The 13,790-nt window shown below is 42.7% G+C and overlaps 1 protein-coding gene across 3 annotated transcripts in view; it reads left to right on the top strand.

Moving 5' to 3' along the window:
• The first annotated feature begins 249 nt into the window (after positions 1-249).
• Positions 250-13,790, top strand: part of smad6.S (SMAD family member 6 S homeolog) — a 33,431-nt gene continuing 19,890 nt past the window's right edge. For 2 of the 3 annotated variants that reach the window (XM_018253962.1, XM_018253964.2), the window contains exon 1: positions 250-1,345. In XM_018253962.1, coding sequence (XP_018109451.1) covers positions 952-1,345 — 394 coding nt within the window. In that variant the 5' untranslated portion in view covers positions 250-951. 3 annotated transcript variants of the gene reach the window in all.

The following is a 13,790-nucleotide window of genomic DNA, read 5'->3' as shown; positions in this document are numbered from 1 at the left end:
TGTGCTTGAACCCTAATAGGGAACAAAGATAAATATACAGGAAGGCCGGTATTTCTATCCAGAAAAGGTGGCAACCCTACGATCACTTTTTTGTAAGGATGAGGAAAGGACTGTGGCTCCTTTAAGAGTTAAGAAACTTGAGATTTGTTTGCGCAACAGTCAGTGCAGCGGAGCCGCCAAAGTGGCTAGACTGCCACGTGACAGGGAAGAGCCAATGGGGAAGCTTTCCCTGTGAGAGAGAGTGTGAGCACAAAGAGCAGGGATCAGTGTGTGTGTGTCGGGACCGGAGCAATAGAAAGACGCTTAGTTACTGGGATTGGGGAAGCCGAGAGGATTACAGGGGGAGTTTATCAGGAAGTGATAGAAACAACGGGCTAGAGATACAGGGTCAGTGTGCAACGAGCGGGACTGTAGTGGTAATGTGCAAGAGGAGCCTGAGAACGAGGCTGCAGTAACTTTAATCCCAGCAGGGAGCCTGAGAGCGAGGCTGCAGTGGTTTGTAATCCGGTGAGAGCGAGGCTGCAGTAGCATCAACCCCAGGGAGCCTGAGAGCGAAGACTAGAGCCGGAGCAGCAGTAGCGAGAGAGCTAGGTCGTACAAGTAGGCGGCGGATATCGCGCTGTCCATTGAGCGTCTTGCTCCCAGTTGCGCCCAGAGACCGTGCTGCTGCTGGATACACCGAGCTTACACCGTGCTGCTGCTGCTGCATACACCGAACTTACACCGTGCTGCTGCTGCTGGTTACACCGAGCCTTCAGTAGCGCCATGTGACAGCCCTGGGGGCTCGGTCTGGGGAAGAGCCTTCCGAGATGTGACCCGAGAGAGAGCCCAGTACGTGCAGAGCGGAGAGACTGGCGCAGGAGAGCGCGCTCTTCCCCCATGCCGACCCCTGTAGTTGGCCCCGGGCACTGAGGCAGCGGAGAGTCGGGCGCACCCTCGGGGGGGCGCCGCATGTTCAGGTCCAGACGCGCGGGGCTGGTTCGGCGCCTGTGGAGGAGCCGAGCGGGCGGGGATGGCGGCGTCTCTTGCTGCGGTTTGTCGGAAGAGCCCGCCGGGTCCCCGGAGTTACGCGCCGCCGCCTCGGCAGTTTTGAAGCGACTGAAGGAAGAAGCCGTGTGTGTCCTGCTGGAGGCCGTGGAGTCCCGGGGAGCTGCGCCCGGACTGTGTGTAATGGTGACCCGGCACGGCCCCCCTCCTCAGCTCCTCTTGTGCTCTCTCTTCCGCTGGCCAGAGCTGCAGCATCCCGGGCAACTGAAAGCCTTGAGCTGGTGCCAGGGAGTCGCGGGGTCGGACAAGAACAGCGTGTGCTGCAACCCCTATCATTACAGCCGGGTGTGCGCACCGGGTGAGTGGCCATAGAGTTTGCCTCAAATCTCCCATCACTCCTCTCTCTTCTCTGCTCCTTCATCAGTTACACTACTACACGTTGTAGGCAGGATGCTGAGAGGAGTAGTTCAGCTTTAATAACCTTGGAGTGATGCCACAGACTGGACATCCCTAATCAGCACAATTTATTTCCCCTTTAAGTTTGGGCAGCGGCTTTGGTTAATGACCCATTCAGCCCTCCTCTTTATCTCTGGCCCTGCCAATAGCTGCAGCCTGTCTACTTATTATCATTAGGCTCCTGTAATAGGTGACAGGTTGCAGCAAATGTAGCACTAATTACCACTCTAGTCCCTCTCTTCCAGGAATTTACTTTAATGAAGTCATTTGGACTCAAGGTCCTGAATCGATAATAGGCTCCTTATTGCTCGTTTGCTATCAGGGATGTCTAGTCGTTAGGTCTCTCTGGCAATTAATCATCTAAGATTCCCAGAATTTCCAACCCTGTCTGCACCAGTAGCTGGATGGCGGGAGCATTGGTTGGGCCCCCAGTTTCTATAATAGGATATTTAAAGTTATGATAGTTCAGTTTGTAGTACTAACTGCATCACACTAACTTATATACAGTGTTTGGGGAAGCGGAATGTTGGTCTGTTAAGGGCCCTAAAGGTTGGCCACTTTGCTTCAGTTGAATTTGCTCCTAACCAATCATTTTGGCCTGTAAAGTGTGGCATAGATGAGGAAACAAAATGTTGGAGCAAGGCATTCGAATAGGTCACCGATGGATCAGATAAATGTTGAGTAAAAAAAAAGAACATTTTATTTGTATAAACAACTCATGCCTGACGCGTTTCGTGTCTAAGACACTGTCATAGGCATGAAGTGTCTTAGACACAAAACGTGTCAGGCATGAGTTGTTTATACAAATAAAATTTTATTATTTACTCAACATTTATCTGATCCATGGACGACCTATTCGAGTGCCTTGCTCCAACATTTTGTTTCCTCATATACGCTTTGTCCGCTCCCTTAAACTGAGGGGCAGGAGCACCTGGGCCACCTATTCAATTAGCTCAGTTGATCCACTTGCGACGTTTGGTGCTTATACATACATGTTTGTTTTGCATAGATGGAATGGTCCACTTGTTTGGTGACCTTTGCCCAATATGGATACCTGCGTTGTGGCCCAGATCATGCTGGTTGATAGTGGCAACTGGCAAAGGAGGCAACTGAACTGGGACCTACTACCCTAGTGGGGACTTCCAGGAGACCTGTGGCCAATGAAGCCAATATGATTGCATACGGAAAGTGGAGGTGGGTCTCCCCATGCAATCAGATTGGCTTCATTGGCCACAGGTCTCCTGGAAGTCCCGTGGCAGGGCTAATTCTGCCCTGGGGCCTGTAAGCCTTTAGTTACACCACTGGTTTTTGGTGAAAGATGAGAAAAGAAATAGGGGCCTAGGCAGACCTGACAGGAGAGGAATGCATCAAGGGGGCGGGAAGTAAGATATTTAAAATCGTATGACAGCTGATTAGAATGGCAATCGCTGCAACTTCGCTTGGCGTGCCAGTTTCTTTATGGGAAAAATATCTGTAAAAAATGAAATGGTTTTTCTAAACATTTCAATGTACTTTCACCCTGCATTGGTAAAAAAAAACCGTGTGTTTGCTTGAGAAGCCCTACTACAGCGTGGGGCCTATATTTGCACAGCAGATAAGCCGTGTAGAATACAATGGTTTTAGCTCTAACCACGGGGAGATAAACAGGGGTCTAATGACATTTATGTCTGTACAGAACTATTGATTTAAAACCTTTCATAACAAAGACTATTTGTTGCAAAGGAATAGTAATCTTTCTTGGCACTGAATCAACAGATGTTGACTACAATTGTACATATATTATTTATAATATTTATAAATACTGGGTCTTTAATTTCATTAGGCTTCACTCATATCTGCAGCTTCAGTCTCAGGGTGGTGGCACACGTAGTGTTTTGGGGAGATTAGTTGCCCAGCGACAAAACTCTTCTTCGGGCGACTAATCTCCCCAAAATGCCATCCTGCTGTCGATTCTCATTCTTCGTTTTCCGAAGTTGCCTCATTCGGAAAACCGAAGCTACCCAAGTGCCATCCCGCTGGCTAGAATGTGAATAGCCGGTGGCATGGCATTTCCAGGAGATATGTTGCTCGGCGACTAGTCTCCCCAAAATGCTACGTGTGCCACCACCCTTACTCTTATCAGTCCATTCTAGTAGCTAGAATTACATCCTTCCGATTTTCGGTGTGTGTCCAAGAATCACGTGGGGTTCTTCAAGATAGAATTTCAAATCATAGTGAATCGCATACCCATTTCAATCAGAACTAGTGTTGCTAAGGCCAGGGCAGGCATCAGGGGTGGGGTACAGGTGATGCAAGTGTTTGGGGCCCAATATTTAGTACTGTTCATTGTGACAGAGGAGGCTAACATTTTTTTACAGTAGTACCTTAGTGTAAAAATGGAATTCTGGATTTTTTCTACAGGGTTTCCTTCTCCTTTAATTTCAGGCTGCTTAAAGGAACAGTAACATCCAAAATTGAAGGTGTTCTCATAGAATGAATAGATAACTTTTGTTGCCCTGCACGGGGGTGTTTGCTTTAGAAAGACTATTATACTTTATATAAACAAGCTACTGTGTAGCAATGGGGGCAGCCATTCAAGCACAGAACACATGGTACATAAGCTACGTAGAATTCCATTGTATACTACAAGGCTTATCTGTTATCTGCTGTGTAACCTGTGCCTATTCTCCTTTTCAGCTTTGAATGGCTGCCCCCACAGCTTCCTAGCAGCTTGGTCATATAAACCATAGAGTAGAGTTTGTGAAGCAAACACACCAGTTTTACCAGTGCAGGGCGACGGTACATTATATTTTAATAACTTAAAACACATTTTTTGTGTTACTGTTCCGTTAATGATATCTCTGTATAGACGGTGCAGCCAGTTCAATCAAACACCGTATTATAGGGTGATCTCAACTTAATATATAATTATTAAAATCTGTCTGGCTGTTTATATTCTACACTGCTGTTTATATTCTCTACACTGCTGGTTCTGACTTCTAAAACAATGGCCTTGAAGCCAGCTGGTTAACAGACCTGAAGGAGGAACGAATACTTCTAAAATGTTGTTTCAAGAGTCGAGGATAGAAAGAGATGAACTAATTAACTTTACCCAGAATTTTAAAGCCAATGAATATTTTTTTTAATGAATGAATATCAAAGTTTATTAGAATTACATTTTCTTTCACTTTTTGCTTGGAGGTCCCCTTTAATCTAATCTAAATATGATAGCATGCTTTCTTGTTGGTATGTATATATCAATAGGTTTTATATTTTCTTTGTTTCTTTTAATTGATTAATCTTTGTTTCTGTTAGATCCAGGATAAACACAATGGGTTTCAGTTTCATGTAACCTGCAGACAGTTGGGTTGCAGACCTTTGCTTTCAATGCATCTATAACCATGTCTGAAACATTTAGGGAGCTGATTCGGGGAGATTTAGTCACCTGGCGACTCATTCTGTTTATGAATTTTTAGACGTCAATCACACTTATGGTATACACATATATGAATTGCTTCTTTGAAGTTTACCTGGCACATATACAATTTTATTGTTTCTGAGTACAACTGTAAAGTTTAGTAGCGGCTCTCCGTAAAATGATATGGTGCCATATCTGTTTCATTGCTATCTCCCCTTTGTACATCTGAACTTTCATGGCTCTTATTTGGCCTGTGTTTATTCTTGGTTTCTTTGACTTTGCTAAATTACTGCGTTATATAGTCCGACTTGCAATATACAGTTCAGCTTTACTCACTCTAGATTGCCCTTGTCATCTTTTATTGCTGTATTTAAGAGAATACAATGAGAATACCTTTTTTTTAAAAAATAATCCGAGTTCTGGTTCAAAGACATGCGGCTTGTTGATGCTGTCCTTGCGCCGATAGCCTGCACTATTGTGAGGGCCAAAGCATCAGTTTAGCCCAATATTGCCCACCTCCAATGTGTGGTCATATCAGGGAGAGATCCTCTTGTTTGGCAACCCTCCCTCAAACAAGCAAAGCTTTAAATGTATGGGCAACTTAAAAAAAAAAACAGTAACACCAACAAATAATTGTATTAAATTAATTAAAATATAATGCACTGTTGGCCTGCACTGTTAAAACTGGTTTGTTTGCTTCAGAAAGACTACTATAGTTTATTTAATCAATGCTCAATAGCCATGCGGGCAGCTATTCAAAGCTGAAAAAAGGAGAAAAGGCACAGGTTACACAGCTGATAACAGATAAGCCCTGTAATATACAATGCAATTCTACATAGCTTATCTGTTATCTACTATTTGTATTGTGCCCCCATGGCTACATATTGGCTTGTTTGCTTCAAAAGGATTATTATAGTTATAGTAAACAAGCTGATATGTAGCCATGGGGGCACAATATAAATAATAGAAACCTGGGGTGTTTGCTTCAAAAGGATTATTATAGTTATAGTAAACACCCCAGTTTTACCAGTGCAGGCTGATACTACATTATTTATTTATTATTTAAAACACTTTAATTTTTGGGATGTTACTGTTCCTTTAAGGTAGTGTCGCACAGAGCTGATGATGGTCTTTTCTCTGCCTGTGTTTTGTTCGCAGGTGGAGAAAAGCTTATGTGCTCTCATTTGCTCCTTCTTGGTGCACTGACTGGCATCGTGCCCGCCCGTGAGCACACACTGAGTGTATTTCAGAATGAAAATTGAAGTACGATGGTACAATTTTCTCTTCCTCTGTAGAAAAGCCTGTCATCAGACTTGTGTGCAATTAGTCTAAAGAGATACACTAGTAGTATATCTATATATCCTTATGCTCTTCTTTGTGAATACCACTTCTATCCCCACAAAAACATTACAGATCAATTTTACATGCAGAATTCATGTAAAGTAACTTTTTGGATGCAAAATTTTCTACTTAGACTTATGTAATACTCTCCACTGTGAAAACACAAAACTAGCATTTTCTGCCCTGTGTGTGCACTGCCCAGTAGATGCTGTGTGCCGTCAGTTCAGAAGAGAGTAGACCCGCTGGCATGTTGTTTTGTAACGGCACAACGATGTCCGCATTATTTTTAGGCCATGGATACACAGATGTGTAGGCTCTGCTGCTCTCAACGAAATTATTTTATTTCTGTAGGTTGAGAGAAGCAGATCTGCTCTGTGCCCTATCTCAGTTGTTTGAACTCAATCCACCTGCGCGGAGATCAGCGAAAAGATGCGGAAAGCGCCATCTTTGGGGCAACTTTGGCTCCACTGGGTGTGACCACATGCAAGTGGAGTGGCTTAGATGAATGCAACAGAGGCATAGAGCAGATTCACTTCTCTCAGCCTACAAAAATACACTGGCTGAAAGCAGCTGTGTGTCCATATCCTTAAGCTGGCCATAGACGCAAAGATCGTAGATATCGAGGATTCGTACGATTTTCGGACCGTGTGTGGAGAGTACCGACATTTTTCGTCCGGCGGAGATCGGTCGTTTGGTCGATCGGACAGGTTAGAAAATTTCTGTCGGCTGCCGATAATATCCCTGCGTGTATTGCCGATCGTACGATTTCACTAGCTTTGTCAGACATAACTATCCTACGATTGCTGTCAGGGGCAGAACATTGGCTGATCTGTTCTTTAACTACTTTTTGGTCGGAATGGTAAGACTTTGATCTGAATGGTTAGTGGCAGGTCGGGAGATGGGGAAGTCCGATTGTACGATGATTCGTTTGTGTTGACAAACTTGTGTGGCATATTTGGTGTCTTTTGGAAGTAAATGTTAAAATTGAATTTCTAAGGATCATTTGCTGTTTTATCTATTTGCTGACCTGCATATTATTTTCAGAAATGTGGAATGCAGGATTTATGGAGCATTAAATACACTGGTGTGTGCGTATCGGTTTGTGTCGATGCCTGCCATTTTAATCACTGCATTGCTTTAAGATAAAATTGCATAGCCAAACCCCGAAATGTAAACTCAGACAGGATTAATGTTGATTTGTAAAGAAATAGCACTGCTTTTAAAATTTTTTAGCTTACCATTTTTAGTGAATGGGTAAAGAGTCGCCGAAATGATGGATTGGATTTGTAAACGGTCATCAAATTAGCTCAATGAATTTACCACCATGTCTCATAAAAATCATGCAGATTCTAGACATAAATTGGGATATTTGGGTGCCAATGGACAGTTTGCAGTGTTGTCACCTGAGACTGTCATGTAAGACCTGAGCATGCAGTCAGTCTGAACTACACATAGGACACTGGCACCAGCATTTTTAATGTACCGGCTGTGATGCAGGTCAAAACAAGAGCAGACTGCAAGCTTAACTTTTACATTGCAGTCTTACATGCTTATACTAATTGCCATGAAGTTGGCTTTTCTGGCCTCCAAAGTATTTCTTCAGTGGGGCTCAGGGGAGCACAAAGAAAACAGTCTGTACATTTATTTCTTTTAAGGCGTATATAGACTGTGTTGTGTATAACAGAACTTTTTGGTGTAAAATGCCCTCATGCCAGAGAAGTGCATATAATATTAAATATTATTTTTAATTCTGCATGAACACTTACCCCCTTTGTGGGGGGTAGGTGGGGGGGTTTGCCAACCTATTAGAACTGTGTCCTCTGTAGTACAGTGGAATTCATGGTGCTGTCATGTGACTTTCAAAGAATATTCCCTTTTCCATTACCTCCAGGGTAATTCAAAATATTTACTATAGTACTAGGTATTTGTATGCTTACTATAGAATAGTATTTCATTGCACTTTTTTTTTCTTTCTTTAACCCCAGAAGACTTAAAGTGGACCTGTCACTCAGACACAAAAATCTGTATAATAAGTTAATTTCAAATTAAACATGAAATCCAATTTCTATTTTTTATTAAAGCATTCATAGCTGTTGTAAGCTCATTTAAAAATCTCAGCTGTCAATATTCAATAAATATTGTCTGCCCCTCCTCTATGCCTTAGGCATAGAGGTGGGGCAGACAATTACTTTAACTTTCCATTCAGCACTTCCTAGATGTCCCTGCTCTCCCCACATTCCCCCAGTTCTCTTCACCATTTAATTGTGTAACCAGTACATGGGGATGGACATCAGGTCCCCCATTCTGGTGCACAAACAAGATTCTGAGATGATACAAGGCTTGTCTTAATAACAGTGTCCTCAAAATGGCTCCTACCTACTTGCTATAATTATGAATTCCCAGATGGAAGGAAAATAGATTCAAATAATTTATACAGTGTAATTAAAGTTCATTTTGCTTGACTAATGTGATAAAATAGGATTTGAATAATTTTTTTGGGTGACTGGTCCCCTTTAAGTACCGTGTCATGTGTGATTGAGGTGATCTTTCACAGGGCGCCTAACTGAACCTGGAGTTAAATGTATCAGAAAGCATGGAGTATACAACTAGTGAAAGGATGACAAGCCTGACTCCCAGGTTCAGATTTATGTCTGCAACTGAGCTTATGTGATCAGATTGTCGGGGCATCTACTTTAACCTCTAGTCATGTGTAAAAATGCTGCACCAGTTGGCTGTACAAACACAACCATAGCTACTACACTGTATTCAATGGGTATAGGTGGTTTAACAAGCGACTGAATTGAATATTTTCTGCTAGCAGATGTCTGTAGTCTGGGTATGTAGCCTAGTGGTGAAAAATGAGACCATCCATTGGTCTGCCTATGCACCTCTCTCTTCAAACCCCTTTGTGCTTTTTGCACACATGCAATTAAATTGATTGCACCCCACTTACAGTTGCTATTCGGTTAAAAATATGGCTCTTGATACCGATATGTTAAAGGAAGAAAGATAATGTATGGAAGAAGGCGTGTATTTATGCAAGAAAAAGTGGCTGCACTTCAGTGGGAAAGTTTACCCCCTTTACATTTTCGATTATCCAAGGTATTTATCTTGGCTGTTTAAGGGTAAGTCCACACAGGGTGTTTTGGGGAGATATGGTCGCCTGGCGACTAATCGCCTCGTTTTTGCGGCAACCAATCTTCCCAAACGCCTTCCCTGAATATGCACTGGCTAAAATGAAAAAAAAAAAACGCCGGCGCTATTAACATGTGGCAGTTTGTTTTCCGAAGTTGCCTCACGAGGAAACTTTGGGCAACTTCGGAAAACGAATCCCTGTGTGTGATTAGCGCCGGTGCTTTTTTCATTTTAGCCGGCGCATATTCAGGGAAGGCGTTTGGGGAGATTGGTCGCCGCAAAAACGAGGCGATTAGTCGCCAGGCGGCCAAATCTCCCCAAAACACCCTGTGTGGCCTGACCCTAAGTGCTGCGCTACAGATACCGTTTTGCCTTCATCTGGAGTGGAATGGCACAGAAAGAGTTGCATTTCAGTTCCCTGTCATTATAGAGACTGAGTTCTACAAATCACCTCCCTACCCTCCCTCCTCTTCTCATTCTTCTTTCTTTTTTGTTTGGCATGTTATTAAATTCCTTTGGGCAAACAAGGCAGCCTCAAATACTTTAACCTCCTCACTACTATGGGCCTCTTGGGCTAGAATATCAGAGGTTGCTAAGGCTTCAGATTCCTTTCCCCCCCATCCATACACCAGGATATATAGACTTGTCTACTCTGGGAAACTGAGCCAACTATATATTGCTGCAACCTTACCAAATGTACCACGAGTTCCTCGGAGCCTCGTACATGTAATTCTAGCGTGAAAATCGGGCTTAAGCTACCAAGGGAGCCTAGCAGTGGATCTAATGGAATACTGTGCTTGTTTCTTTTGCAGTGCATAGGTGTGAGCTTTTCACAGGCATTTGTTGGTGGTGCTGTAGCGCCGGCTGCATAGTCTTGAATTGATTGGATCACGCAGGACAATACAATTCCTTTAGATTTGTTAATGTTGTGCTCTGACAGTCAAACGGTCTACCTTGAAGGTATCGTTTATAATGTTCTAGATTAACAATATCTGATTTGCTTCCTCTCCAGTAGTTGTGAAAACACTACTCATCCCAGGTGTGGGAGATGTAGTTTAACAGCAGCCAGGGCCACAGGCTGGACATCCCTAGTATATCCCAATATAAAATAACCCAGACGTAAAACAGTGTAAAATGCCTGTGCCAAATATTGTAGATGCAGTTGTGGATCCTGATAAAATGCATTTTTTGCATTTTTGCACAGACTCTGATCTTCGTCTTGTACAAGGCACAAACTGAATATTTTAGGGATGCACCGAATCCAGCATTCGGGTTCGGCCGAATCATTCTGCCCGGCTGAACCAATTCCTAATTTGCAGATGCATATTAGGGGCGGGGAGGTAAATTGCGTGACGTTTTGTCACAGAACAAGGAAGTAAAAAAATTTTCCGCTTCGCATCTAAATTTGGATGTGGTTCGATATTCAGTCGAATCTTTCGCAAAGGATTCGGGGGTTTGGCCGAATCCTTAATAGTGGATTCGGTGCATCCCTAGAATTTTAACACTGAATGTTCCACAAGCCAGACCAGCATTTTTCTTTCCATCTTAAATGTATCGACTATAGCAATGGCTGCTGGGTGTCCGACAGGGATAGCTTCTTCCATTCCTAGGTTCCTTATCTCTGGCTGGCGTTTGTTTTTCTTTGCCCGGGGCCACTTGTATAATTACACATAGAAACAGGTCTTTAGTGGGAAATATCACAGACTTGTCAAGAGAAAAACCAAATGACTTTTACAGGTGACACTCCCCAGATGTCACAGACACTTGCCTCTCACCTGTATTAAACATACATTGGTGGCAATTACTTGTCTTCTAACTTTTCTGTCATCTGACTGTCTGTTTCGACCATGGATATGTAACTAATTTTAGTGAGCTAATGATATTCCATCTGTATATGAGCCATACTATTAGGTCATGGGCATACAAGGCATGAGTATCAATATCTCATATGATAGTTTATATAAAAGGCATTACAATTTTTTTGTGGTATAAGGAGACCCTTGATATGTAAGGGACAGCCAAGTTGATGACCTGCTTTAAATAATGTATGATGCCTCCAAAGATCAGCATAAAAGATAAAATCACTTCCATATTTGCCAGTGCACCATTCAACTGCCAACTTGGTGGATCAACAGGATGACCGAAAGCTCTTCTAAAACTGACCTCCTACTTGGCTTAGATGTTTAGGCAGTGTGGGTCTTGACTTCCTAACTAAACTTGGGCATGTAAAGGGTCTTGGGGCAGTACCATGTAGACATGAACCAAGTGAGTCTGCGTATGACTTAACTAGGCCTGTTTTTGCTGCTGAATGAAGATGTTACAGACGGAATTCGTAGATATTTGCTTCTTTCAGCTACTAACAAAAAGGCAACGTCCGACTTTCTCCCAACCTTTCTGCTTTCAAAAGATCTCTTAAAATACTTATTTAGAGAAACCAAGCCTCAATCTGTTTAGCTACTAAATGCTACATCTCTCACCTGCTTATTTTTTATCTTGCCCACGCCTTGTCTCATTCCCTTCCCCTTTTGATTGTAAGCTCTTTTGCACCGGGCCTTCCTTACCTTTTCTACTGACACTGGTTGTTATGTATGGAACTCTGTATGTTATGTATGTAATTCATGTGATTTCTTCATTTTACAGCGCTGCGCAATATGTTGGCGCTCTAAAAATTGTGTTAATATCATCATGAAAATATTCCTCCATATAAAGGGGTTGTGCCTTGTTCCTTTAAGAATTGCAAGTATTGCATTGTAAAGGTGGCCAAAGACGTAGAGATCAGCTGTTTGGCAATGTCGCCAAACGAGCGGTTCTTTCCCTGATATGTCCACATTGAAGTGGGCGATATTGGGCTGATCTGATCTTGTGCTTTAGGGTCCAACCATTGGATCATAATGCATTTGATACGGGTGGTCGAATAGCGAGACTGCATACATGCACAGATGCGGCCGTGATCCGACGTTTTTTTTTTTTAACCTGCCTGATTGAGATATTGAAGCCTACCGGATGACCCCACACATGGGCCAATAAGCTGCCGACTGGGTTAGCAAGTTAATGATGTTTTTGCAAATGAGGTGTTTGTGTGCGTGCGGTTTTGGGGGGCTAAATACACAGTGATGTGGATAAGCAGGACGTACAGAATATTCATTTCTTTCTAGGGGATATTTGGGGCCTGAGAACTGCATTTGTAGAATAGCAGGCAATCAGCGAGGCGTGTGTAGGTCTGGAATGGGGGGGGGGGGGTGAAGTTGCTGGCTCACTCCTTGTGAAGCTGTAGGGGGCTGGTTGGTCACGGTTCTTATTTGACTGTTTGTTTGACATCTCTATTATTTGAGTATATAGCCAAATCTTATTTCTCCTCTATGGCTTCCCATGAAATCCTGAGCACTTTGCGCTGCAGTGATAACAAAGGGAAAATTCTGCTACCAGGACGCAGGGTCCAACAAAATGTCCCAAGCTTTAGCCCAAAATAAACATTTGCCTAATAACAAAAAACATAATTATAAGCAACTTTCCATTAATACACATTTTCAGTGCTTTAAGTTATTTGTAAAAATGTTTATTAAAAGCAACATTTGCTTAACTCCTGTTTGTTACTTTTTAAACAATGTTGCAAAAGTCTTGGTTCTCCAGCAAAGTCAAGTCTGTGAATCAGCAGCTTGTCTTACATTGTATCAACAGTCTGAGCCATCAAGGAAGGGACAAACACTGCTTTCTATAGCAACACACATACAAATAAATTAAAAACTGCAGAAAATGTGTAAAGAATATGTATTGCAAAGTTGCTGCGAATTATGTTTTCTTTTATTAGGCAAATTTTTATTTTGCGGTTGACTAGCCCTTTAAATATGTAAAGAGGGAGCTCCAGCAAAGTACAGGAAGGAAACACTGTAGCAAAAAGAGAACTGCCAGTAGAAGGGTTCATTCATTCTGCATTTTTGTGGGTGGATATAAAGGAGAGAATAGTCAGTCCTACACACAATTCATCTTTCCCTAAAATAATTAAAACTTGCTTCTTCTGAGGAATTGGTAGCAAAATAGGAACCTTCCTTTTGAATTGTTATATTTGATATACTATTGAATTGTTTGAATATTTCTGCCCTCCTCGTTCAAAAGGGCGGTTAAAATGTTGAAATAGGGGTTCCTATAGTGCCTTATATTCTCCTTTTTTGCTTTAGTAACGTTACAGATTTAATGCTTAAAAATCCATTTGGGGAAAAAAATGTTTTCAAGAGAAGTATGCTGGCCAAACTGGTTAATTGACGGAGGGTTACGAGCTGAGCTGTGTCGGCATGTGAACCCAGACTGGGAGATTGATGCCTTTCTTCCGTAGGATGATTTTAGGGTGGCCGAGGCTGTCCCCCCTGGGTAGGAGAGGAGGCCAGAAATCTGAGAATGTGAAGTTTATTTGCTCTGGCATGGGCTCTCTTTGAAATAAGATCACTCGGTCGTGTTTTCCTGAGGAGGTCCCTCTGCT

Source organism: Xenopus laevis, chromosome 3S (assembly GCF_017654675.1).
Source record: "Xenopus laevis strain J_2021 chromosome 3S, Xenopus_laevis_v10.1, whole genome shotgun sequence".
NCBI lineage: Eukaryota > Metazoa > Chordata > Amphibia > Anura > Pipidae > Xenopus > Xenopus laevis.
The sequence above is the reverse complement of the archived record's forward strand: the minus strand, read 5'-3'. Positions and strand labels throughout refer to the sequence as shown.